This window comes from Juglans regia, chromosome 1 (genome assembly GCF_001411555.2).
Source record: "Juglans regia cultivar Chandler chromosome 1, Walnut 2.0, whole genome shotgun sequence".
Lineage (NCBI taxonomy): Eukaryota > Viridiplantae > Streptophyta > Magnoliopsida > Fagales > Juglandaceae > Juglans > Juglans regia.
In genome coordinates, this window is record NC_049901.1 from 41,542,808 (window position 1) to 41,570,529 (window position 27,722).

Here is a 27,722-nt window from a genome sequence, read left to right on the forward strand (position 1 = left end):
GGACCACTTACAAATTGGATCAAACCTGGTCTAATATAATCAGTTTTTTGATTTTTTTTACACTATTAAAAAGCTAAAGGCTTTTTGCCTAGGGGTGCTACCCGCACCGTATAGTGTGGGGCCAATCTCGTCCCGCATGGGACGAGGGTGGGGTTTTCACCCCTGACACCTGCCCCATGTTGCAGGGGTGGGATACCTTGTCCAGGTATCGGGGTGTGGAGGCGGATACTCTATCCGTCTGCCCACCGCACCCCCAAATAGGCTATGGGCCTAGAAGCTGTTTTTTGGCCATTTAGAGCCAACAATAAACAAAAAAATATATATAATTATTAAATAGCAATAAACAATGTATTGAATTTACAATAAAAAATACAAATTAAGAGAAAATAAAGTATTACTAATACTAAGTCCTAACTCTTAATCTATTACAATTTACAATAATACAATTTATAATAAAACTATAACAACTAAACTATTACAATAATACAAATTAAGAGAAAATAATTACAAAATTATAAATATAAAAGGGACATTGTATCAATATTACAAAGAATTGAATATGTAAAATCTAAATACAATTGAACTTAAATGATAAAAGTGAGCAGTTTGAACTTTGACTTTGGCATTTGGGGTGGGTGGCCAATGGTGGAAATAGAATTTAGTGTTGCCTACTTTGAGTTGTGAGATCATAAAATCTGAAATATTAACAATTGAAAAGGAAGATAAATTAGAATTATAAACAAGAAACAAAAATTAAAATTACAAAGTACCATTAGAAATGAAAAAATTACAAATTAAAATATGACTAACCAATATGAAATGGGGATCAAGATTCAAGATGCGACATTGATAGTATATCATTTGAATCTCATCTTGGAATTAGGATTGAAATTTGAGGCTTGAGGTGCGCATACGATAGTAAGATTATAAAAGCAATTAGATACAAAAAATTATATAAATACGAAAAAAATTTAAGGGACAATACAAATTGTACAAACATATGGCAAATGTTAATGGTGGATCAGGATGCAATATGGTGAAGTCATACTGCAGTGTAGGTAGATGTCGTATTATGCATGGCTACAACAATTAAATTTGAAATTAATACTGATAAAATAAATATAAATAAAATAAATCAACGATTACCATATCCAAGCTTATCACCACCCTCCTCCTCGTCGGCCTCATTGAAGTCAGGAATATCTGAAACATGAATTTGAGTCTATTTGATTCAATTCTGCGTGCAAATCAATGCCTCCACAGTGGTAGGAGACAAAGAACTCCAGAATTGATCCAATTTGTGCCTTCCGGTACTAAAGGTTGACTATGAGACTACAATGCTAATAGGGATGGTCAAAATACTACGGCTATCTCTCCAAGAACGGGATACTTCACGGCATTGGTCTTCCACCAAACTAATATATCAAACCCTTCCGTATATGGGAGAATATCCTTTGCCAAATATCAGTCTACCTCTGACTTCGTCTCTGTTGATTGACATACTAGTTGGGGGTTCTGTGAGAGGCTTTGGGCCCACACCAACCTACATTTTTTCCCCGCTCCAGCTTCTAGAGGAGGCGCTGGGGTAGGTGTAGGTGTAGGTGTGCTACCACTCCTGATCACGATAAATTCATCAAACAATCTATCGAGAATGTCTCTAACCATGTCCCCAATAAAGGTCATTATCTTCAACTTGTTTATTTCAGGAAATGATGCATATATATTGTGGTTTCTTTTAGTGGAGCAGTGGATGAGTCGTCTATTTTATTCATGGGCATGAAATTAAGATAATGAAAAAAGAGGAAAGAAAAAAAGAGAAAGATACCACCTCCGATTGCTATTTTTTCTTAAGCTCCAATTATTGATAGTTATAACATAATTTCCATTTTCAAAGAAAGAGAAGTTGTGAGGGAGGGGAAGAGAAATGGAGCATAAAGTGCTGATTAGGCAAAACCGCCTCGTTTGGTTATATAGTTCAAGATGAAATTAGATGAGATGTTTGATTGAAAATTGAATAAAATATTGTTATAATATAATTTTTGTTTTAGAATTTGAAAAAGTTAAATTATTTATTTTATATTGTGTGAGAGTTTGAAAAAGTTGTAATGATTATATGAGACAAGATAAAATAGTTTGATTTTGTGTATGTAAGAAAAGGGCATCCATAGTAGACACCCATTCACCTTCTCTTAGTGGTTATGAATTGGTTATTAAACCACTTTATGAGACTTGATGACTGGCCATTAAGGACCAGCCGGGGGGTTACACTTAGAGGGGCTATGTAACCTTTGGATGACACTTGCATCACAAACAAGAAATCTCTCTCTCAAATGGTTCTTTCTAATCTCGGCATTTAGGCTGTGAAATATATGAGTGTTGCTCTGGTATTGCCATGTAGCATATTCTACCATCGATACGGGAGATTTCGGATGAACGACGACGATGACGACGACGACAACGAAGATTCTGTGGAACAACCGCACTAGATTCTATATATTTACGATGAGGTAATATCGCTTCCTCTATGTACTTTGATCTAATATTTCTAACAGTGTAAGATGAGATGATGTAGTTTGGTTACGTAGTTAAGATGAGATGAGATATTTTAAATAATAGTGAGATTTTTTAGTTAAGATGAGATGAGATGGTTTGTAAAAAAGCGTGTATTTGGATAATGAGATGAAATGTGATGGTTTTAACTTTTTGAAGATTAGATCAAGTGGATCCCATCAATTATTGAAAAGTATTTTTAATTATTGGGTGGAAAATATTATGAATATATTAAAAATAAATAATATCTATTATTAATTTAAAAATTTATAAATATTTTGTCTTTCTCAAAATATAATTTTATATTATTATATTATGACATATTTATTATATAATATAATTTTATTTATTATATTATGACTTTCTCAAAAAAATGTTTCGCAGAAATGTTCGGGATCCCGGATCCCTAGCATTTCTCCAGTGGAGAAATGATAGAGACAGGACAATGATTGAAGGGGACAAAATTAAGGAAATGACATGATTGTTGCTTCGCTCTGTACCAGTGAATGAATGTTCCTTTCCTAGGGACTAAAATGCCCTTTTTGTAAATTTATTTTTTATTTCTTCCTCGTGATAATGAATAAAATACTACACAAGAGTTTGGCCTCATGAATAATGCCCTTTTTGTAAAATGTATGGAAATTTTGATTCAGGCAATAATAGAGAACATAGGATATAAAAGTGAGATTCCCACGATTTTCTCCATTAATTTCACATAAGAGGAAAAATAATTTTTAAAAGTGAACAAAAAATTCTGTATAAATAATCTCTATGCCCAATCAAATTTTGACAACAGTTGTTCGCCCTATATATAGATTGGCAACTTTTAATTCGTATAAGTGAGAAGTATTATATCTATATAAAAATAAATTTATAAATAAATATATAATTTATGAATTTATTTTTATAAAATATCTTTTATAAAAACAGTTGAGTTGTTGCAACAAACCAATACCCCATGATGGTTCATGAGAAGGACATTTTTGTTGCTATCGAACACCGCTTTGCTTTTCCACCACGTGATTCATTCATGCGAAATTAATATTAATATTAATATTAATTATATTCTAATTACATTAATAATTAATATTATATATTGAGTGTTTTATGTATTTTACTAGTTAAATTTACTTAAAGTTGAATTTTATAATGAGAATGCTCTAAAGCGTTTCTGTTTTAAAGAGTAAAGTCATTTTAATTTTTTTAAAAATAAAAAAATTGAAACAAAAAGAAGGAAAATTAGTATACTATCAACAAAAATAACATGAAAAAAAGACGTCAATTCATGTATACCATGGGACTATTAAGGACCTTTTGGTAAAACAAGATCATTAATTAAATTCTACAATGAAGCTACACGTCAAATGATCAAGAATTTTAATAGTCTTTTGGTAAAACAAGACTTAATGGACTTAATGGAAAAATAACAAAAGTTAATGAAAAAATAACAAAAATTACTTTTCATAGTTAGATAGCCACTTATTATAATAAAATAGATATATATATATATATATATATATATGAAAAATTTTATTTATCATTCCTACACACTACACATCACATTTTTTTTATATTTTTTTTTCTCTTCCCAAATAATGTATGATATATATATTTTAAACAATAATATATATATTTATATATATATATATTGTATGTATATGCGCATTATAAAATATCTATCAAATGGAATATTCTCTTATTTGAATTCAAAGATAATGCAAACTTATTAATAGCAAGAGATATATAATATTTTTGAACCAAAAAAAAGACATAAATAAGTTAGAGAACAAATGAATAAAATTAAAGTAATATTTTATTAGTTAATTTAGATAAAAAAATGTTTTAATTATAAAAAAAAAAATTTAAAATCAAACCTATTATAAAATAAAGAAAATATTTTATTTTTAAAGAGTATAAAAAGGTAGAAGGGAGCAACCAGATGTGATTTCTCTACTTGAGTCTCACTATAGTAGCCATCCTATTCGCTACAAACCTGCAAACACTTCCTCAATCTGATTTTGAGTATAATTCTTTTAAAAGGTGTAAATAGAAACTATATAGGAACGACCTAGACAATTAAAAAATGTTAAAATAAAATCTTATTAGAATATTATTTTTTAATATTATTATTATTTTAAAATTTGAAAAAATTGAGTTGTTTATTATATTTTATGTGAGAATGTAGAATAATTATAATGATGAGATGAAATGAGATGAAACACTTTCAATGTCCAAACGTGTCAAGTTTCAAAACACTTCATCAAACTGAATTTGAGTAGAACTCTTCTAAAAAATGACTAGAATTCTTGAAAACAATCACACTTTTAAAAACAGTTGAGTTCGATTTATATTTAAGAGCATTGGTAGTGGTTTATGCATCTTCACATGCAAAATCATATCTTTTGAATATTAATTTTGCATATGAAGAACTTATCCCACGTTGGATTATGCATATTTAAATCAAATAATAATAAAAATTCATTATTTTTAAAATTTTTTTCCTTATAAATCTGGATGGTTTATTTTAAGCACTTAGATGGTCTATTTTAATCGGGATGGTCCAATAAATTCAAGTCAAATTACACTACTCGAAGGCAAAAAAATTCAATAGACCATCCAACTCAAATAAATTCAACTCCAAGTCCAATAAATTTCATACAAATTCACAACTTAATATAATGTAATTCCATACAAATTCAACTCCCCAAATAAATTGCATACAAATTCGACTGCTCCAAAATAAATTCCATACACATTCAACTTCCAACCAAAAAGAATTTCATACAGATTTATCCTTAAACCTCATGTACCAAAATCAACTTAATAGAAAATCCACAAACTTAGATTTTAATACAACTTAAACTATATAAAGTTGGACTTGGCAGCTCCATATGTCAACCAACTCTACAGCAGCATCTATATAGTAGCAGCTCTACAGCAGCAGCTCCACAGTAGCCCATACATAAAAAAATAAATACATGAAAAAAACAGAGTATGTATGCAATGCACATGGGAAAAACATACATATGCCTTCGTTTTATTTGTGTGAATCTGTCTAAAGGCATACATAAACAGAACTGTTCTTTTGATCAATTTGGTTTAAAGGCATGCATATCTGCTGACTTAATGGTTTGATACATATACACTCCGAATCACTTTGTTGAAAGAAGAGATCATTATTCATATTACCCTAAAGGAAAACAATATGTTTTTGTGCGATATTATGCCATCCACGAAACACTATTACTTGATTTCTCACGTCACATTTATAGAACCGTTCTTTTGATCAATTTGAATTAGAATAAGTAAAAACAAGAAAAATAGGTAAGCAAAAGGCTATCTCCCACCACAATCTAAGAGATAAACCAACCAACCCCACATGAAACTAAGGCTGTGTTTTGCTTGAGGAGGATCTAAAAAGCCACATTCTCATGATAGACACATTATATAGAGTAATTTTCTTTATTTTGACAATAAAAGGGCAGAGAACATAAACAAATCATACCAATCAGTGTAGGTAATTAGCATACATTCTCATTTGCAAACTACAAAAAGCAAATCCAAAATTTTTAGAAACATCATATAAACTCATGAGGTTTTTTTTTTTTTAACGAGAAATAAGTAGTATGTACAATCTAAAAAACCCAAGAACCAAATTACACTACTCTATATATCTTTATTCTTGGTTCAATATCAGAGAAAATCACACAAAAAATCTTTAAAAAAACTATAATTAGGAAAAATCACACATTTCATATGAAGGGAAATTATACAAAACTATTTGTGAAATCAAAACAAGTGGCTTGCACGAAATCACTTTCTCTAGGGTTTCTAAACAGTTGCACGAAATCGAGTATCAGGCGAGAGAAGATGTCGTTGTTGATGAAGGAACAACCCCGTGGTGCACTTGAGCTTTGCTTTAGGCAATGGTGTAGCAGAGCAAAGAGAAGAGAGAGAAAGGAGGGAGACTTTCAAGAGAAATGTTGGTGTCAAAGAGAAGAGTGCAGAGAGAGGAACGATGAAGACTTTCCAAGAAAATACGCGTGAGAGAGTTGTTTGGATAGAGAGAACATTATTTTTAATGTTTGAAGACTAAAATAATGCTTCTTCAAATTTTAGAAAATACTGTTTATAACTATGAATAAAAATAAGATAAATAAATCAATATGAATGATTTTAAAGATATATTCTTTAAATTTAAAAATAAAGATAAAAATAAAAATAGAGAAGCTACCATCAACACTGTAAGAGGATGCAACAAGCCAGGACCCCCATGCTCCGTTGAGAAGGACATCTTTGTTGCTATAAACACTGCTTTTACACCACGTGATTCATTCTGGGGAAATAAAGGCACTGCCAACAATGGTATTCATTCCTTATTTTCAATTACCCATTTTTTATTTTATTTTTTTTTATTTCTCACTATTCCACTCTACTTTTTACTCTCTCTCTACTTCGCTTTATCTCTACAATAAATTAATTTAATCCTTAAATTAGTTTTTTTTTTTTTTTTGATAATCCTTAAATTAGTTGTTACTTCATATGTGTGTCTATTTATATATATAAATTTATTCATCATCTCTATATATTCTACATAACTTTTTTTTTTATTTTTTTTACCAAATAATATATGATATATAGATTATGAGTAGAAGAATTATATAAGTTTAAGAATAATAAAATAAATAAAAAATATAATATAATATAATATATAGTGTGTGAAAATAATAAATAACAAAATCTATATATATGTATGTATATGCGCATAATAAAATATCTATCACATGGTATATTCTCTTATTTGAATTAAAAGATAATGCAAAATTATTAATAGCAAGAGTTAAGTTAATTTAGGCAAAACAAAAAGTTTTAATTATAAAAAAATTCATTAAAATCAAACCTATAAAATAAAGTGTATTGATGAGATGTAATATAATTGATTATAAAAGTATTTTTATTACAAAATAAATCGAGCGTAATTGACGAACCAAAGCTGCAGCACGTGGCTGTATCCATCTCTTTTATTATAGAATTATTTATTTTGGATACGGTTGAGAGGGTAGGAAAAGAAAACATCGTATTTATTATCATCTGACCCACTTTGTAGGCTGTTGTCAGTCGAGTTGCTTCATCACCACGACACCACATATATATATATATATATATATATTTTTTTTTTTTTTATAAAAGAGGCAGAGTCATGTGTTGAATAGTGACTTCTATAAACTTATTGAAATGCGGAAAAAAATCATGAAAAAAAAAATACACTTAATAATCATATAAGTAATATTAAGTATAAATTTTAAATAGATAAATTTTATATAAATTTTATATAAAAAAATAATTTTTATTAATAAAAAATAATTTTTTTAAATAATATTATATATAATTATGAAATGTATAAATGTTATATAATTATTTTAAAAAAGAATAAAATTTATTATTAAAAAATTAATTTTTTTCATATAAATCTTATATTTATTAATTTTTTTTAAAACGACTACGTAATATTTATACACTTACAATTATAAATGTTATTTTTTATATTTTTATAATTTTTTAAAATAAAATTTATCTTTTTAATAAAAATTTATATAAAATTTATCTATTTAAAATTTATACAAATCATTTCGCTTATCAGATCTATACAATCAATAACTAAAGTCCAAACAATAAATTAAATAAATATGAGTTCAATTGGAGCTTGGAATGAAACTGAACGACCCTTTCTGTGCGCCTGCAGCCTCTCTCTGGTCAATAGAGTAGGTGTCGCCTCTCTTAGCAGTTAGCTCCACCAATGCTCTCTCTCAACCCTTTACACCAGCTGCATGCAGCACCTTTATTACCCTCAACACAGCCCAAAGCTTCTCCCCGTTTCTGCCCTCTGCGCCACTCTATCACTTCCAACAACCACGCTGCCATCTTCTCTCTTCGCCATCGCCGAGAACTCTGCGTGCGAGCCTTCGACACTCCTCAGCCGTTTGACTATGAATTCAAGCTCGCCGCTCATCATGCTCATCTCCACTCCTGCCAGCATCTCAAGATTGCCATCATTGGCTTCGGAAACTTCGGGCAGTTCCTGGCAACCACCCTCGTCCGCCAAGGCCACACCGTACTCGCCCACTCTCGCTCTGACTACTCCGACGCCGCCAAGTCCCTCGGCGTTTCCTTCTTTTCCGACCCCCACGACCTTTGTGAAGAACACCCAGAAGTCATTCTGCTCTGTACGTCTGTAATCTCCACCGAATGGGTCGTCAGCTCCCTCCCTCTCCAGCGACTCAAGCGTAGCACCTTGTTCGTCGACGTTCTTTCTGTCAAGGAGTTTCCCAGAGACATACTTCTCGAACTTTTGCCCTCCGATTTCGATGTGATTTGCTCTCACCCAATGTTCGGACCCCAAAGCGCTAGACACAACTGGAACGGACGTGCCTTTGTTTACGAAAAGGTTCGAATTGGCAATGAAGAATCGAGGATTTCGCGGTGCGAGAAGTTCCTTGATATTTTCGCGAGAGAAGGGTGTAGAATGGTGGAGATGTGCTGCGAGGAGCACGACAAGCACGCGGCGGGGTCGCAGTTTATTACCCATACGGTTGGGAGGGTCTTGGAGCTGTTCAACTTGGAGTCCACGGCTATTAATACCAAGGGGTATGAGGCCTTGTTGGATTTGGTTGAGAACACGGCCGAGGACAGCTTTGATTTGTATTACGCGCTATTCATATACAATAAGAGCGCTTTGGAGATGTTGGAGAGGTTGGATTTGGCTTTCGGGGCGTTGAGGAATGAACTCTTCGGCCGGTTGCATAATGTGGTGAGGAAACAATTGTTTGAGAAGGTGCAGGACAGTTACGCTTGGCCTGGAAATGGTGCTGCATTGTCTTCTTCTGCATTGGTTGTGAGGTAAAACTCGTAAATACTTCAAATTGGTATGGAGTTCCTTTTAATTCTGACAATCAGTTTCGCGTTAAAGTCGATTTTGGGTTATTTAATCAGTCGCTTTCTTTGGTGTTAAATTTGGAGAGAAGTTGCTTCGAGTAAGTCTGGTGTAAATCTGATCTTTTCAGCATTAGGAAGTTCAAAGGCCATAAATACGGGCTTGTAGATGATGGTTGAGATTTTGTTCCTTTTTATTATTATTATTATTATTATTGTTTTTTAGTGTTCAAAGTTCAAATTAGCAATCGCTGAGATCATGCGGTGAAAAGTTTTCCCCTTTTCTTTGGCTATTGGTGGGATTACATCAAAACTTGGTCAATCAACATGGACAAATAGTGGGCTTGAAGTCCTTTGGGGATGGGCATGAGTCATGCTAGAAACACAATACTCACAATGATTTTTCATCAGGTTTTAGTTCAAACTTTCAGGTCTCAGGATGCTCAACCATACGAGTACAAAGGGCAGATCTCTGAGCGCTTTGATGACAACTTGAAACTAAAAATTGCAATAGTTGGATTTGGAAACTTTGGTCAGTTCCTTGCAAAGACCATTGTACGCCAAGGGCACACGGTTTTGGCGTATTCTAGATCGGACTACTCTGATAGAGCTAAAAAATTAGGGGTTTCTTACTTCTCTGATGCAGATGATCTTTGTGAAGAGCATCCAGAAGTGATTCTTCTTTGTACTTCCATTCTTTCTGCTGAGAAAGTTCTGAAGTCATTGCCGCTTCAAAGATTGAAAAGGAGTACTCTGTTTGTGGATGTACTTTCTGTGAAAGAATTTCCAAGAAGTTTGTTTCTTCAAAATCTGCCACCATATTTTGATGTTCTCTGCACACATCCTATGTTTGGACCCGAGAGTGGTAAAAATGGGTGGAATGATCTTTCTTTTGTTTATGATAGGGTTAGGATTGGAAGTCAGGAATCAAGAGTATCGCGGTGCGACCAGTTTCTTGATATTTTTGCACGAGAAGGGTGCCGAATGGTGGAAATGTCTTGTGCAGAGCATGATTGGCATGCGTCAGGGTCACAGTTCATCACTCACACAATGGGAAGGGTTTTGGAAAAGTTAGGGTTGGAGTCAACACCAATTAACACAAAGGGTTACGAGACACTGTTGAGTTTGGTGGAGAATACTGCAGGGGATAGCTTTGACCTTTACTATGGCTTGTTCATGTACAATGTAAATGCGATGGAACAGCTAGAGAGGTTGGACCATTCTTTTGAATTGTTGAAGAAGCAGCTCTTTGGGCGGTTACATGGTGTTCTTCGGAAGCAACTGTTTGGGAATGCAGAGAAGCTCCAAATTTCGTGGGAAAGACAAGTGTTGCCACAAGTATCTCAAAGCAGTGCCGCATTGGCATCTTCTTTGGAGACTGTCCAAAACAATTGAGTTCCATGTTCCAGCCATTTGGCAAGCGGTACTCGTACGTCTTCTTGGATTAAAAAAATTAAATAAAAGCATGGTTCGGAAGTTTGAACCCTGAGATTTTTAAGGTTCAAGCACTTTGGCTTTGCATGTAACTAGAGGTAGATATAGTTATTTGAGATTTTATATGCAATATTCAGATCCTTAGTTGTGTCATTGCTGGTACCTAGATTTGGAAAATAAAATCCAATTTGAGGATTCAACATTCTATTATCAAATATAGTGTGCTGTTAGTAGCTGGTTTGAAATTTTAGTTTTGCCCCTTATCCTGCTCTCCATTGTCTAGACCTGTCCTCTCGATTTTTGTTTCTTGTAAAATTTGGTTGCCGGATGAAATCTCATTCAGAATTTCTGGAGCCATTGGCTTGGTTTTTTCTTATATTCACACTCTTTTATGAAGCAAATTAAAACAAATATCGACAACAGGAACCTCCATAATTATGTGTAACTTAGGTAAAGGGATGCACCAGTAATAAGCGATTAATTGAAGTTTGAGGCACTAAAAGGACAAGGGAAGGTAAAGAAAGAATCAAGGTTGGAGGCGGCTAGAGATGACATTGTGGCCTGTAATGTTAGGCACGATATGAGTCTTGATAGAGCTGCCAAAAATTTATTGATTTCCTCAAGTTTTGATTATTTTTGTTTGTTGGAGGATATTTGGTTGTTCCTCCATTTAGGTTTCAACTTTTTGGAAACTGGTTGATGTGTCAGTTATCCAAGTAATTGTTAAGGTGTAAGTTAGGAAAGAGTTGTGCTCTTTCAACATGTTTCTTATTCATACTGATGTAAGCTCTGACATGAATGAAGTTCTTAGCTTTGTCCTGGTTAGTTCTTTTTTTTGGGCCAAGTTTGAATATCTTCTCTACTTGAGTTTTCTTTTGAGCATGCATTGGGCTGAGAGAAATTCCTCTTCCAATGTTTTCATAGCATTTATTTGTATTAAAAGAACGATATCAAGGTACTAGGCAAACATTCAGGATATAAATCCTGCTTGCAAACAGAAGGTAGTTGATATGCTTCAGTGCCTCAGTGGTGTACTGCTTTTGATGAAAGATAAAATGATGGGTGGCTCAGGCAAATGAAACTGAGACCACAGCAACAAGTCATTCTCATGTCTACAAGTTCTAATGAGAGTGTGATTATGACAGTGAAACATGGGTCGGTTGTGGATGCAAGTTTTATCTGTTGGGGGAGGACGTACTCCCCCGTCCCTTGTGTTCGCTTTTTACTATTGTGGAAGGAAGGCTTCTTTTCTTGAGATATATCAAATCAGCATCATTCAACTCTATTCATCCATCTTCTACCATTTAATGGCCAAGGGGTCACGATAAAATGGTAAGACACAAGGTCTATAACCAAGCTGTGTTGCCATTATGTGCATTGAAAAATTCTTTCAATCATCTTTGATTACAAACCACTAAAGATTTTCATAACACAAATTAAATTTTGGCTGCATCAATTGGCCTCTTACCTTGCTGGTAGTTCTGGAAGTAGATATCTACATAATTTTTTACTTTCTTGTATAATCTTGGCCGTGACTTGTTGACCAGCCCATCAACCGGTTGAATCTCTTTTTCTGGTTCTGGAATACAGAAAACAGCCAAAGAAATCCTCTCCCTTTCCGAGTTTGTCACCACCCTATGTACTGGGCTCTCGAATATTCCATTACTCATTATCTGCATATAATACAGAACCAGTTAGTGTGCCCAGTAGGCACTTCAAACCTGAGAAGCTACTCTTAGTTATTTTGCTGATATTTTTTTTTTCAGCTGAATACTACTCTATTCTAGTTACCTCTACTTGATCACCAACATTAATGAGAAGAGCTTCAGGAATGATTGGAACTTTATTCCATTGATTATCTTTCTGGAATTGAAGACCTTCCACTTCTTTGTCTTGCAAGAGAATAGTGATTGCCGATCCATCTGCATGTGGTTTGACACCTAGAACGAGATCTGGCCTTGGACATTTTGGGTAGTAGTTAAATCTTGCAGTCATTGTTGGTCGTTTTCCATATTGGTCCAAAAAGCAGTTATCCTCTAAGTTCAGCGACCTAGCCATGGCCTTAAGCACTACTTCATTAATCATTTTTATCTTGAAGGTATAATCATGAAGAAGGTCCCTGCAGTGTTTGTGAATGATTAAATTACATTATTCAACATGCATCTTGCTCTGACTGTTGGGATCAAGAAACCAAGCAGACGAAGTTTATGAACAGATACTACCTAAGCTAAACTGTATGATATAACTTTCATCTTTGTATTCACATACTGCCTTTTCTATCACACTTTTCTGAAGTCAGAAGTTTTTTTTGCATATATTCCTGTTTAGGTAAAACTTGAATAATTGTTTAGGTAAAGCAATTTATTCTCTTAATACTGTTGATACTTTGAACGGATGAACAGTCATCATGAACATCAGCCATTCATTTAAATAACTGACTGTTATTTGTTTGCAGATGGTTACCTAAAATCTTGAGGAATTTCAGGCCAAAACTTCAGCCTTCGCTGGTCTTCTGGATTTACAGTAAGATACAAGCGGTCAGACCAATCGAGTATTTGTTGTGCTGAAAGGATCATGTCATTTCCATACCCTTCAATTTCATCAACTTCTCTGGAGTATTTTTGCTTCTCTCCCACTGGAAGTGCGAAAAATTGTTTCGTCACTTCACGAACTTTGTCTAGGAATGAACTTGTTATACCATGGTTTATTGCCTGAAACACAATCAACCTTTGATACTTTGCACACGGTTGGAACTCAGAAAAAATATATATACAGATACGAATAATCTCTCATACAACATATGAGTACAATTCCCCCCCGGATCTCTGAAATTGGCCTGAAATATAGGTCAAAGAACTTTGTTCATTTGACTGTAGCTTTGAAGTACTGTTTTTATTATAACATTGGGGCATATGAATAATCAGGATACAGAGATTCTTGAGCTAGTATTGGTTTAGAAAATTAGAAATATGGTTTTTATTATGATCTATGATATACGGAGAAAATAGGATCAATATATATATATATTTAGATACGAAGGCTTCCATAGTATGACAGAAAAGAAAAAGGTGTGAGACCTGAAAGCAGCCCCAAGAGCTTAGAGCGGATCGAAGTTTCTCCAGCTCCTCTCTGCTGGTTAACGAAGAAGCGAGCAGGCTAAGATCGACAACAGGAACCTCCATCAATGGAACATCCAAGACTCCACCGTCACCATCCTTGTGAATATATTTCTCTGGAAGTTCTTCGCCATTAATGAGCAGTTCTTGGACAGATTCGGCCATATCACCTTGTGATGAAGCAGGCTGTATGTTTAGGCTCTGTTCTTCTGACCGACTTCGACACTAGAGAATATGTATTTCGAAGGGCAAAATCCAAAGGGTGGTTCTTTTTGTCAAGCTAAATTTGGGTGGCGTCCAATGATTAAAAAAAAAAAAAAAAAGTTCTGTAATAAAAATTTGGGTGGCGCATGGTAGTTGGACACGAAGTTTCGAAGGCAAGAAAATGTTTTTTTTTTTTTTTTTTTTTTCAAATTTTTTTTAGGGTCAATTTTCTTCTAAAAGGAAGGGTAGTTTTTCTTCTATTTTATTTTACTGCTTGACCAAATGCAAGTGCTTTATGGTCCAACATTCCTTACTTCTTACCTTGTTGATGCTGGAGTTGCTTCAAATATGTGAAACTATTAAAGTAGATGTAATTTTTATAATTATTGCTGTGCATATTCTGTTTTATGTTTTGTTATATTTAGCTTGTTATATTTAATTTACATGTATCGGGACTCATATTCCCATTTAATGCCTTGTGTGTATCTGTGTGTCTATATAGTCTGTAACCAAGAAGTTTAAAGGACAAGGAATTTAGAGAATCAATCATACAGATTAGAGGATTGAGTTTTCCCTTCATTTTATCTGTTTTTTGCTCTTCATTTTCATTTTAACTCCAATAATTGGCATCAGAGCTTTTTCGATATGAAAAAGGACGATATGATAGCACCTAGTTCTTCTTCTACTATTCCAATATTCAGTGGAGAAAACTATGACTATTGGAGTATCAAAATGAGGACTCTCTTCATGTCACTTGATCTTTGGGATGTGGTAGAAAATTGGGTCACTGTTATTACAGAAGGAACCCCTGAAACAAACCAAAACAAGAAAGACAAACAAAGAGATGCTAAAACTTTGTTTACTCTACATCAAGCTTTCAGTGAAGCTATCTTTCCAAGATTGATGAGGGCCACGACTTCAAAGCAAGCCTGGGAGATCCTGCAACAAGAGTTTCAAAGTAATCTCAAAGTTAAAACCATTAAGTTTCAAGGTTTAAGAAGAGAACTTGAGAATCTGAAAATGAAAGAGTCTGAAAATATAAAAGACTATTGTTCTAGGCTTATTGAGATCATAAATCAGATGAGAGTTTATGTAGAAGAAATAACAGATGCAAGAATAGTTCAAAAAATTCTTATTAGTCTCACAGAGAAATATGACCATATGGTTGCTGCTATTGAAGAGACTAGAGACCTTTCTACTCTTTCTGTTACTGAATTAATGGGATCCTTATATACCCATGAACAAAGAATTGATAGAAGAGGTGAAGGTTCTTTAGAGAATGCATTTCAGCCTAAGGTTAACTTGAAAAACCAGAAACCAAGAGATTTTAAAAAAACGTACAAAAGTGGAACAAAAGGAGGAGAAAGTTCTCAAAGAAAAAGAAACTTGAAATAAGATTTTCCTCCTTGTGGTATTTGTAAAAAGAATAATCATCTTAAAAAGGATTGTCATCGTCAAGGGAAGCCTCAATGCAATAATTGCAAGAAATTTGGCCATGTTGAAAAAGATTGTAGATTCAAGAATAAAAATCAGCAATCCAACTACACAGAAGAAAAGGAGGAGCAATTGTTTTATGCATGTCAAGCCACTGTTGACCAGAAAAGTGAAGAATGGTTCCTTGATAGTGGCTGCAGCAATCACGTGACTCCAAATGAAGGTATGTTTTCAAAGATTGATAGATCTGTCAAAGTAAAAGTGAAGCTTGGAAATCGTGATTTAGTAGAATCAAAAGGAAAATGCACAATCACCTTGGAAACTAAGAAAGGAACTAGATTTATTAATGATGTTCTTTTAGTTCCAAGTCTTGATCAAAGTTTATTGAGTGTTGGTCAAATGATGCAAAATGGATACTCTTTATTTTTTGAGAAATAAGTGTGTACCATTTGTGATTTAAAACATCATTAGCAGGTTGTGGCAGAAATTAAAATGGGAAATTGTAAGAATTTTCCCATACAATGGCAATATCAAAAAGTTATGGTTGCTAAGTTTGATGATACAACCCTTTGGCATGGAAGGTTTGGTCACTATAATCTTAATGCCTTGAGAGTTTTGAATCAAAAGAATATGATCAGTAATCTGCCGCTACTTGATTCTAGTATGTCTGTATGTGAGGGTTGCATGTTAGGGAAGCAACACAGACAACCTTTTCCTAAGGGTGAAGCACGGAGAGCTAAAAAGGTATTGGAATTTGTTCACACTGATATGTGTGGTCCAATGAGAACTCATTCTCAGAGTCAAAACAGGTATTTTATATTGTTTATTGATGATTTCTCAAGAATGACATGGGTTTACTTTTTTAAAGAAAAGTCTGAAGTTTTTGGCATCTTTAAGAAGTACAAACTCCTGGTTGAAAACCAAAGTGACAGCAAGATAAAGATATTGAGGAGTGACAGAGGAACAAAATTCAACTCAAAAAAGTTTGATGAGTTTTGTGAAGAAGAATGGCTTGAACATCAACTTACAGTTGCCTATACTCTTCAGCAGAATGGAGTTTCAGAAAAAAAGAATAGGACTATGATGGAAATGGCAAGATCCATGATACTTGAGAAGGGACTTCCAAAAAGATTTTGGGCAAAGGCTGTTAACACATCAGTCTATTTGCTCAATAGATGTCCAATAAAGGCTGTGCCAAATCAAACTCCAATAGAAGCTTGGAGTGGTCAAAAACCTACTGCAGGTCACTTAAAGATTTTTGGGTGTATGTGTTATATTCATGTACCACCACAGAAAATGCACAAGCTTGAAGAGAAATCTGAAAAAGTAGTCTTTCTGGGTTACAGTTCTTAGTCCAAGGGATATAGAATTTATAATTTGGATTCAAAGCAACTTGTAACCAGTCGAGATGTTGAATTCAATGAAAATGCTTGCTGGAATTGGGATGAAGAAAAGATAAATACTGAATCTGTTTCTATACCAGTAGTGTTGGAAACAATGCCATTAAATTCTGAAGATCAGAATGGAAGAAGAGAAGCAATAAAAGATAAAGAAAATGTTAGTCCAGTGGTAACACCAAGAGCTGAACCAGTATCTCCTTCAATTGCAATGTCCTCACCTGAATCCCCACAAGAAGGTTAAGACCTTTGGCTGAAATTTATGAATCATGCAACTTTGTTTCAGTTGGGCCTCAAAGTTTTGATGAAGCTATGAAAGACAAAGTTTGGATTGATGCAATGGAGGAGGAGATTAGAATGATTGAAAAGAACAAAATATGGGAGTTGGTAGACTTTCCTGACAAAAAGGACATTATTGGGGTTAAGTGGATCTACAAAAGGAAGCTTAATTCTGTTGATTCTTTGAAGAAATGCAAGGCAAGACTTGTGGCTAAAGGCTATTCATAGTAGCCTGGTATTGACTATAATAAGACCTTTGTACCAGTTGCAAGGTTGGATACCATTCGAACCATTTGTGCACTTGCAGCTCAAAATAGTTGGAAGATTTTTCAACTTGATGTCAAATCAGCCTTCTTGAATGGAGTTTTAGAAGAAGAAATATATGTTGATCAGCCAGAGGGTTTCATAGAAAAAGAAGACAAATTGCTTCGATTAAGGAAAGCTCTATATGGGCTTAAATAAGCTCCAAGGGCTTGGTATGGTAGAATTAACAGTTATTTCAATGAAAAAGTATTCAGCAAAAGTAAGAGTGAGCCTACACTCTATGTCAAAGCCAAAAGTGGAGGTATTTTGCTTGTCTCTCTATATGTTGATGATTTAATTTTTAACGGAAACAATATAGAGATGATGGAAGAATTCAAAAGAGATATGATGAGCACTTTTGAGATCTTGGGACTTATGCACTATTTCTTGGAATGGAAGTTCATCAAGAAGGTGAAATTTTTATTTCACAGAAAAAGTATTTTGAAGATATGTTGAAAAAGTTTCAAATGTTTCGATGCAAACTTGTGGCTACACCTCTTATTGCTAATGAGAAACTCAAAAAGGAAGATGGAGCAAAGAAGGTTGATGCAGGCACTTATAGAAGTCTAATTGGCAGCTTGTTGTATCTAACTGCTACTCGGCCAGATTTGATGTTTGCTTCTAGTTTGTTGTCCAGGTTTATGCAAAGTCCAAGTCAAATTCATCTTGGAGCAGCTAAGAGGGTTCTTAGATATGTGCAAGGAACCATAGACTTGGGAATTTGGTACAAGCCATGCTCATAGCCCAAGTTAACAGGTTTTACAGATAGTGATTGGGCAGGATCACTTGATGACATGAGAAGCACCTCAGGCATTTGTTTTAATCTGGGAGCAGGAGTTTTTTCATGGGGTTTAAGGAAGCAACTAACAGTTGCTTAATCAACAGCTGAAGCTGAGTATGTGGTTGCTGCAGGGCTGTTAGTCAAGCTATTTGGCTAAGGAAACTTCTGGAGGACATGGGTGAGAAACAACCAGGACCAGTTGATGTATTTTGTGACAACAAGTCAGCCATAGCTATGAATAAGAATCCTGTTTATTATAGTAGAACAAAGCACATTTCAATCAAGTATTATTTTTTTAGGGAAGCTGAAGCAAATGGTGAAGTTAATCTGAAATATTGTACCAGTGAAGAACAGATGGCTGATATATTTATTAAATCACTTCCTAGAGTCAAGTTTCAATTTCTTCGAATGATGCTTGATGTATCTGAAAAATACATCAAGGAGGAGTATTAAAGTTGATGTAATTTTCATAATTACTGCTGTGCATGTTCTGTTTTATGCTTTGCTATATTTAGCTTGTTATATTTAATTTACATGTATCGGGACTCATATTTCCATTTAATGCCTTGTTTGTATCTGTGTGTTTATATAGTCCGTAACGAAGAAATTTAAAAGACAAGAAATTTCCAGAATCAATCCTACATATTACAGGATTGAGTTTTCCCTTCATTTTCTCTGTTTTTTGCTCTACATTTTCATTTTAACTCCAACAGAAACTTCCGGCAATTCTAACCATCATAGTCGCAACATTACAATGGTAGGGATCTAATTCCCTCTCGACCAAGCCATGGATACCACGTTCAGAGCAGCAAATATGGGAGGGGAAGAGATAATCTTTGTTGCAGCTTTTTACACATTGGATTGGAAGAAGTAAACTTTTATTGGATTTTATTCAAGGTTTAAACTTGTTGGATTTTATTCTTGTTTCCCGGTTTCCACATACTTAAATCTTCACTGTTTCAAGAGCTATCTTCCCTTCCTGATAACACTCATAGTTTATAGCTCCATAGTTCTTCACATTTCTATACAACCTCGGCTTCTTGTCGTCTATCAAGCAATCCACAGGTCCAATCTCTCGCTCTGGCTCTGGCTCACTGAGCGTTGCCACTGATACTCTCATCTTCTCTGAGTTGGTCACAACCCTGTGCACTGGACTCTTGAATATCCCGTTGCTCATTATCTGCAAAATGAATTGAGTTACAAATGCTTATGTCTGAATGATGATGGGGATTATTAAAGTTACAAAATTTGGGAGAAATTTACCTGCATTTGATCACCAAGGTTCACAAGAAGAGCATCGGGGATTGAAGGGATTCTAACCCATCTGTCTTCTATGAAAACTTGAAGACCTTCTACTTCTCCATCTTGCAAGAGCACTGTAATTCCTGACTTATCTGTATGAGGTTTGAGGCCAAGAACCTGATCGGGTCTGGAACAAGGTGGATAGTAGTTAAACCTGGTTTGCATCAATGCACGGTCTCCAAATTGTTTTGAGAAGCTATCCTCTTCCAACTTCAATGACTTTGCCATGGCCTTGTACAGAAGCTCCATCACAGACTTTATCCTTGTTCCATATTCATGAAAGATCTCTCTGCAAGAAAATTTCATAAATCTATATCAATTAAAGCAGGTCTGCAAATTTCAGAAGAAAAAAGAAAGAAATGAAATGAGAGGAGGGGGTTAAGTACCCAAAGTGAGTTGGGTTTTGGGGCCAAAGCTCAAGCCTTCTTTGGTCTTCTGGAAATACATTAAGAGCAAGGCGATAGGACCAGTCAAGAACTTGCTTTTCTGACACTACAACATCATATCCATACCCTTCACCCTCGTTCTCTGCTCGGGCGTACTTTTGCTTTTCTTCCATTGGTAGAGCGAAGAATTGTTTTGTAACTACGCGTACTTTGTCAAGAAATGAACTTGAAATCCCATGACCAATTGCCTGAAACATTGAAACAAATTCAAAAGAAAAGGAAGGAGACAAAAGGAAAGATCTATTAGATGCAGAAGGGCAATCAATGAAGAAAAACGAACTTCTGTTCATTTCTTCTAAATTCTCTCTCTCTAAGCTATTACGCCTAACTACTTATAAAGAAGAAAATAAGAGGATTCAAGTTAACTAAGACAAAACTCAAAATTAACCTGGAAGAATCCCGCAGAGCTCAGAGCTGATCTGAGTTTGTCAAGTTCATCCTCAACTTGTTTGGGATCAAGATGTGATGAAGATGGGGAAGAGAAGAGGCTGATATTGATGATGGGAATGGAAACCAAGGATACAGAAGACTCAATAGATCCAAAGGTGGAATCTTTAACGATGAACTCGAGAGGGGGTTCTTCGCCCTTGATCGACATTTCTTCAACACTCTTGGACATGAGTGCAATCGCTTCATTAACAGAAGAGAGAGCCATTCTGCTTTAATGCCCCCTGAGCTGAAAAAGTAGTGTTGGATTTACTTTGGTGGTACTGTTTCCAGTCTCCAACCTCAAATATTGTCTAAATATATAGAGCAAGACTCAGGTAGGCTCCAAAATGCAAATTAAAGTGCATGCCAAGGCTTTAAATATCAAATGCGTTATGTGAATTTGATTAGTTGTATTTAATGTAGTTTAACATTTAATGCTTTGCAGTTCTGTCTTTCTTTCTTAAGTGCTCATTAATAGTCCTCATTAAATGCTCAAATTAATTAGTATTAGAGATGTGATTAATGCTCATTAACAGGTCCTTAAGGCCACCGACCCCCTGATAGGACCCTTATTAATAAGCCAGAGGGTAAATAAGTGCTGTTAGAATGAGTACAATATATATGGTACTGTATATTTGGATATGAAAAATTCTTTAAAAGATTTTGAAATATGATTATATAATTAAGTTCTGCAAAAAATGGATATGAGAAGCTTTTTGGATATAAAAAATGTGTAAAATGTATTTTTAGATATATATATATATATCTATATAGCATGTAATTAAGGATCAAGATTGATATATGCGCTTGATGATCAGAAGTACTCGTTTTTCTCGAGTAGGTTTCGGAAGATGCGCGCACTAGCTACCAACTTCATGCAATGCCCTGTCCTTTCCGGGCCGTATGCTCGTTTTCCAGATAAGGTAGCCTTGGGTTTGTAGATTCGTCTGAGTCATTAATGAATCATAGAAAAAGAATGATATTGAGGGAGATCGAATACAGCAACCAGATCAGATTGATCATGAAGATCAGTAGTACTACTAATGCAGGTCTTTCCAAGAAAAAACATATCTTAATTTCTTTTCTTCTTTCCATGATCTCACAACAAGCAACAATCTGGAAAGGAAGAGTTGATCTGATCTCTGTTATGTGATTGTACCGAGATCGATCTTTTTTCTTTGAAGAATAGCTCCAAAGTTTTTATGGCCTTTTAGCTTGTTATATATGTTGGTGGCGTGTGTGTACAAAATATCTACATATAATATGCGTGTGTTGGTATTATTGGCCGGAGTACTGCCTGTATTATTGATCAGAGAAGAAACGTACGACCTCCGTTTTTGCCAATGGTTATCTTTACGATTAGGGAAGAAGACAATTGGTCTGCGTCTTTGCATTAGTCTAGACGTGTTAGGGTTGACAGGTTAGACTGCACGTGGCCAATGTATGTATGGACGTGGTTTACATGCAGTGGATAACCACGTATGTCGATCTATTTTGCTGATATTGTGTGGTGAAGAGTCCTAAGAATAAAATCCATTTATTAAATATTGGAGGATGGAAACACTTTTTAGGGTAATCTCAAAGAAAAGTGAATTGCAATCACAAAAATATTTGATGAATCTATAAATTTATTTTATAATAAAAGCTAACGGATCATATGAAATTTACTTTTATGAAATTATTATTATTATTATTTTTTTGTAGTTAAAGCATTTCTCAATTTTAAAATATAGATGACATAATATAATACTCTGATTAAAGACGTTATATATGCTATTAAAATTGTTTATAAAGACTAATTATTTGACATAATTTTTTTTCTTGGCAAGTTTGCTGCATTAATAAAAATAAAGTTTTATACATAGTTGCTTATATATATAATACTGATTACAACAAAATAGATTAAAAAGAAAGATCTTTGTCGCTCTGAAAATTAAAAAAAAAATTAATTTTTTTAAAGTAGATCTTATTATTTTTTAAAATGACTGTATAACGTTTACGCATTTTATGATTACACAATACCTAAAAAATCAATGACTTTATTTAATATTACTCTCGTGTAAAACTTATTCTAAAGAAGGTAATTTGTAACATTCCAAATTTAGCCACAGCTTGATTAATGGTACGTACGTACATTATCCTTGAAGCTGGTTTTTATGCCAATGAAATTCCCAGCTGCTAGCTAGCTAGCTAATTCCAGATGCATGCATACTTAAACTCTTACAGTTTCAAGAGCAACCGTCCCTTTTTGAAAGCACTCGTAGTTGATAGCACCATAATTCTTCACATTTCTATACAACCTCGGCCTCTTCTCGTCTATTAGGAGGTCCACGGGGCCAATCTCTCTATGTGGCTCTGGCTCACTGAATGTTGCCACTGATAATCTCATCTTTTCTGTGTTGGTCACCACCCTGTGCATCGGACTCTTGAATATCCCGTTGCTCATTATCTGCATGCAACCACGTTATTTAATTTGAAAAAAATACGCATATATGCATGTTCAGTGAAATATCATTAAAAGTCATGATAATTAATTAGCAGAATATAATTACATGCAATAACATTAATTTGGAAGGAAGAAGAAATTAATTTAATTACCTGCATTTGATCACCGAGGTTCACAAGAAGAGCATCGGGAATTATAGGAACTCTAACCCATCTGTCTTCCATGAAAACTTGAAGACCTTCTACTTCTCCATCTTGCAAGAGAACTGTAATTCCTGACCTATCTGTATGAGGTTTGACGCCAAGAACCTGATCGGGTCTGGAGCAAGGTGGATAGAAGTTGAACCTGGTTTGCATCAGTACGCGGTCTCCAAATTGTTTCGAGAAGCTATCCTCTTCCAACTTCAGTGACTTTGCCATGGCCTTGAACAGAAGATCGATCACAGACTTTGTCCTTGTTCCATATTCATGTAACATCTCTCTACACCAAAAATATATATAAGAAATTAATCTCTTTCAAATTAATCACGTTATTATATATATATATATATATATATATATATCATTTTAAAACAACGGGTGAAGCCCAAATTGGGCTGCTAGCTATAAATACAACCAAGCTTCATAGATAGATCATCAGGCTCAACAGTGTCTTCGATACTCATGTTATACCAAAGATGTCATCATGATAAAGAGGGTAAGTACCCAAAGTCAGTTGGATTTTGGGGCCAAAGATGAAGCTTTCTTAGGTCTTCAGGAAACACCCTGAGAGTAAGGCGATAGGACCAGTCAAGAACTTGCTTTTCTGACACAACAACATCGTTTCCATAGCCTTCAGACTCATTGACTGCTCGAGAGTACTTGTGCTTCTCTTCTGCCGGTAGAGCGAAGAATTGCTTTGCAACTTCACGTACCTTGTCAAGAAATGAACTTGAAATCCCGTGACCTATTGCCTGAAACTTGGAAACAATTCACAAGAAAAGGTTAGTTTTATTAAGAGGCATGCAGAGCAGAAGGGCTTACATATAAATGAAGAAAAACGAACATCGGTTCATTCCTTTTCAAGATTTTATCAATCAAACCCAAAGTCGTCCAAATCGGACTTGAGATAGTCCAATTGGGCCGAAAGTTATGGAGTCGGGGCTGAAAGGAGAAAACTGGACAGAAATGAAGTTGTGCCGTTTATAAACTGACCCGAAATGAAACCAGGCCGAAAGGTTGCACGGCCCAGGAAAAGTTTTAGATCCAAAAGATTGAACAAGATGTTTGGGCTCTAGAAAGTAAGCGAAGAACTGGGCCAAGGCAAAAAGAGGTAAACAGGCCTGGACTGATTGGGCAGAAAAGAAAGGTGAACTTGGACAATCAAGCTGAATGGGCTATAGTTTAATTTCAGTAGAATGGGCTTAAGCCCGCATTCAAAAGCAGCAAGATCGAACTACTTCTTTAACCCAAAAAAGCGAAGCAGCTACCCCTACAAGTCAACCAAACGATCATCTTCCACAATAAACGAAAGGTGGGAAGGGTGATTCATGAGAAGCCAGGGAGAATCTGCTCACTGTTCATACCAGAAACCGAAAAAAAAAAAAAGAAAAAAAAAAAGGAAAACACAAGAGAGAGAGGATGAAAAACTGTACAGGAATTTGCAAGTGATTTGATATCATTATTGGTGTAAGGGTTAATAATCGTTCTAATTTTTTTAAATTTTTATATAATTAATTTTTTTAAATTTTAAAATAAAAATAATATTATAATAATATTTTATTTAATTTTACATCTGATCTATCTGTCTAACTAAACGAGGGCCTGTATTTGCAGTAGCCGTTTGGATAAAGCAACGGATCTAGGCGTTGAAAATTAGCATAAAAAAAAAAAAAATCTATCTTTATGATCCAAAGAAGTAGACTGGTCTAAAACTTGTACGTCCAAGAAAAGAAATTAAAGTTAATTAGACAGAAAAAACTGATTATATATATATATATAACCTGGAAGCATCCTCCTGAGCTTAGAGCAGATCTTAGTTTCTGAAGTTCATCCTCAACTTGTTTAGGATGATGATCATGTGATGGAGATAGGGAAGAGAAGAGACCGATATTGATAATGGGAATGGAACCCAAAGAGGGAGAAGACTCGATAGATCCAAAGGTGGAATCTTTAACGATGTACTCAGGTGGAGGTTCATCGCCCTTGATCGACATTTCTTCAACAGAAGGGAGAGCCTGAGCCATGCTCTGCTGTCCGGCCATGATGAGGTTTTTAAACTACTATACAATAATTTATAATAGTTATAAAGCAAGGATCGGTTTGTAAATTGCAAGGTTAATAATAAATAAATAAATAAAAAAGGCACGTGATTTTAAAGTCATTGGAGTATTTTTCAATGCTCTTTGTTCCCCCTAGACAACCGGATCAAGGAATCGAACTCCGGGTTTCGAGAGACGAAAACAATGGCAATTGGATAGAAGATAACCGACAAAACATATTATAAATGCCCAAAATGTCGGGATATGTCTCAGACCCTGATCTATCCATTTCATTTGTCTTGATCTCTTATTTGATTAGTTATGGGGTTGAAAACATGAAATTGATTGATAACGAAGCAAGCCTTTTTATATAACTTGTTAATGATATATGTATTTTGTATAAAATTCGGTTCCTAATTGTTTTGAACCATCATGAGTATTATAAATATATAAGGAGACGAAAAAAATAGAGATGAAGGTGATATATGTTTTGGAAGATGGAGGTAGCTACAGATAGGATGAAGATTGATCCGATCCGCATGCATGAGAAGTCCTTTCTTTGCAGGTAGGTTTTGGAAGATGCCTGCCAACTAATTTTCCTATCCTTTCCAAACCGATTCAGATTATCTATGAGCCTTTTCCTTTTGCATATTGATATTCTTTACATGTGATTTTTCTGAGAAAAAAATTTTGCTTTTTAATTTTATTTGTCATTTCTTCATTTCTCGTTTATTTGTTTGATCATCTACGTGTATATGATTTTAAGTATATTATTTTCTACCTTTTCTTTTTTATTTTTATTACTGCAATACTTATTATTTTCTATGGTTATATTTGGTGATTAATTTTCAATGGCCAAGAAAGCAGGTCGATGAAATAAAGAGAGAATATTTTAAAGCAATTAGCTGCTTTATCAATACTTCTTCTTTATCAATATTTTAAGGCAATTAAACTTTTAACATCTTCATTAGGAATATATATAATCACTAAATTATCAATTAATAAGGAGAATATGATTTCATAAAAGTCTCTATCCAATAAAAAGGCTCATGCAGTTCCTGTGAATACTTAAATAAAAAATAGTTAATTATTAGCATAACTCTGAAATTCAAAAATGTCAGTTAATCAAATGTTATAATATGTATTGTTATTGTTATTGAGCTAATCAAATGTTATAATATGTATTGTTATTGTTATTGCTAAAAAATATAAAAACAAATATGCTAAAAAATATAATAAGTTGGTCCATGCTTATAATTTTATTCACTACTTGCTTTGAAGAACAAATAAATTTTGGTAAATATTTTATTTAAGAATTCTCATATGTGATATTGATCTATTCTTTTATAGTTTTCCTTTTCTTGATAGTTTTTTATTTGATATGTTATTTTGTTATGTTTGTTTCCTTTTTTATTTAAATTATAGATAATTTGATTCTTAGTAATAAATCTAAATCTTTACATAATCATAATCTTCCGTTTAAACTAATGTTTTTGTTGAAGTTGTATTAAATTTATCACAAACAACTTTGCTAAAACTATTGATATCATAACTATCTATGAGACTATGTTACTGTTTTAGCTAATGTTTTAATCTTATAATCTATACATACATGTAATTATTATCTAATACTTAACAATTATTACACAAAAATATTTGTTATAACTTACATTTTTATGTCTATGCATTAAATTATTAATTGAATTCTATATTTTTTTTTTATAAAAATCACATTATTTCTTAAAAATAACCATTTCACTAAATTAGGCAAACTTTGGCACATTGCTCTTGTACTAGTGTGTGTATATATATACATATATATACATATGTTATATGTGATATGTCCCCATTCGTTGAAAACAAAACGATCGAGAGAGGGAGAAGACAGCAACCGCATGAGCTTCAAGAGTGCCGGCCTAATCAATAATAATATTATCTCCTTTTTTTTTTTTTTTGGGTTTCATAATCTTCCAACAAGATGATCAAGCGGATCGAGTTTTCTGTGTTTTATTTTTTTTATTTTTTATTATAATGCATGAGATCTAATCTTTGAAGTAATTTGACATATTTTCGGTTAATAACTTCTTTTAATTTGTGATCATCATGAATATCTATCAACTGTGTGGAATTGAATCATGATTTATTATTATTATTATTATTATTAGAATGCATAGCAGAAAAAGTACCTCAAGTTCAGCTTATAAAATTATTCTACAAGTTTTTTCAGATTGATAAATCTCAAGCTTTTTCTATTAGTGGCGAAAGTGTACTACGTAGTATAAAATTAGAGTAACACTTAACAAATCTACAGCCTAAATATTTTATCAAGAGAGAACAAAAAGAGAGAGAGTTTTCTTTTATGTATCAGATGGTGCCAAAATACAATTAAGAACTATACATGACTAGCCTTAAAGGCCGGCCTTCAATTATGT

General features: G+C 33.9%; 4 protein-coding genes across 4 annotated transcripts; 1 reads left to right on the forward strand and 3 right to left on the reverse strand.

Annotated features, from left to right (window-relative positions):
• The first annotated feature begins 8,265 nt into the window (after positions 1-8,265).
• On the forward strand, positions 8,266-11,164 carry LOC108995634 (arogenate dehydrogenase 1, chloroplastic-like). The gene is made up of 2 exons (XM_018971225.2): positions 8,266-9,447; positions 9,912-11,164. The coding sequence occupies exons 1-2, from the start codon at positions 8,348-8,350 to the stop codon at positions 10,873-10,875; spliced, it is 2,064 nt and encodes a 687-aa protein (XP_018826770.1). The 5' UTR covers positions 8,266-8,347; the 3' UTR covers positions 10,876-11,164.
• A 1,097-nt stretch (positions 11,165-12,261) lies between these two features.
• Positions 12,262-14,319, reverse strand: LOC108995639 (protein SRG1-like). Its single transcript, XM_018971229.2, has 4 exons — positions 13,992-14,319; positions 13,378-13,625; positions 12,706-13,033; positions 12,262-12,587 (listed from the first exon to the last, which is right to left on the reverse strand). Exons 1-4 carry the CDS (start codon positions 14,193-14,195, stop codon positions 12,351-12,353), a joined length of 1,017 nt encoding a protein of 338 aa, XP_018826774.1. The 5' UTR covers positions 14,196-14,319; the 3' UTR covers positions 12,262-12,350.
• Positions 14,320-19,051: 4,732 nt separating this feature from the next.
• LOC108995635 (protein SRG1-like) lies at positions 19,052-20,960 on the reverse strand. The gene is made up of 4 exons (XM_018971226.2): positions 20,565-20,960; positions 20,117-20,364; positions 19,692-20,019; positions 19,052-19,608 (listed from the first exon to the last, which is right to left on the reverse strand). The coding sequence occupies exons 1-4, from the start codon at positions 20,829-20,831 to the stop codon at positions 19,372-19,374; spliced, it is 1,080 nt and encodes a 359-aa protein (XP_018826771.1). The 5' UTR covers positions 20,832-20,960; the 3' UTR covers positions 19,052-19,371.
• A 1,668-nt stretch (positions 20,961-22,628) lies between these two features.
• On the reverse strand, positions 22,629-25,319 carry LOC108995636 (protein SRG1-like). Its single transcript, XM_018971227.2, has 4 exons — positions 25,033-25,319; positions 23,756-24,003; positions 23,204-23,531; positions 22,629-23,054 (listed from the first exon to the last, which is right to left on the reverse strand). Exons 1-4 carry the CDS (start codon positions 25,291-25,293, stop codon positions 22,818-22,820), a joined length of 1,074 nt encoding a protein of 357 aa, XP_018826772.1. The 5' UTR covers positions 25,294-25,319; the 3' UTR covers positions 22,629-22,817.
• Between the last annotated feature and the right edge of the window lie 2,403 nt (positions 25,320-27,722).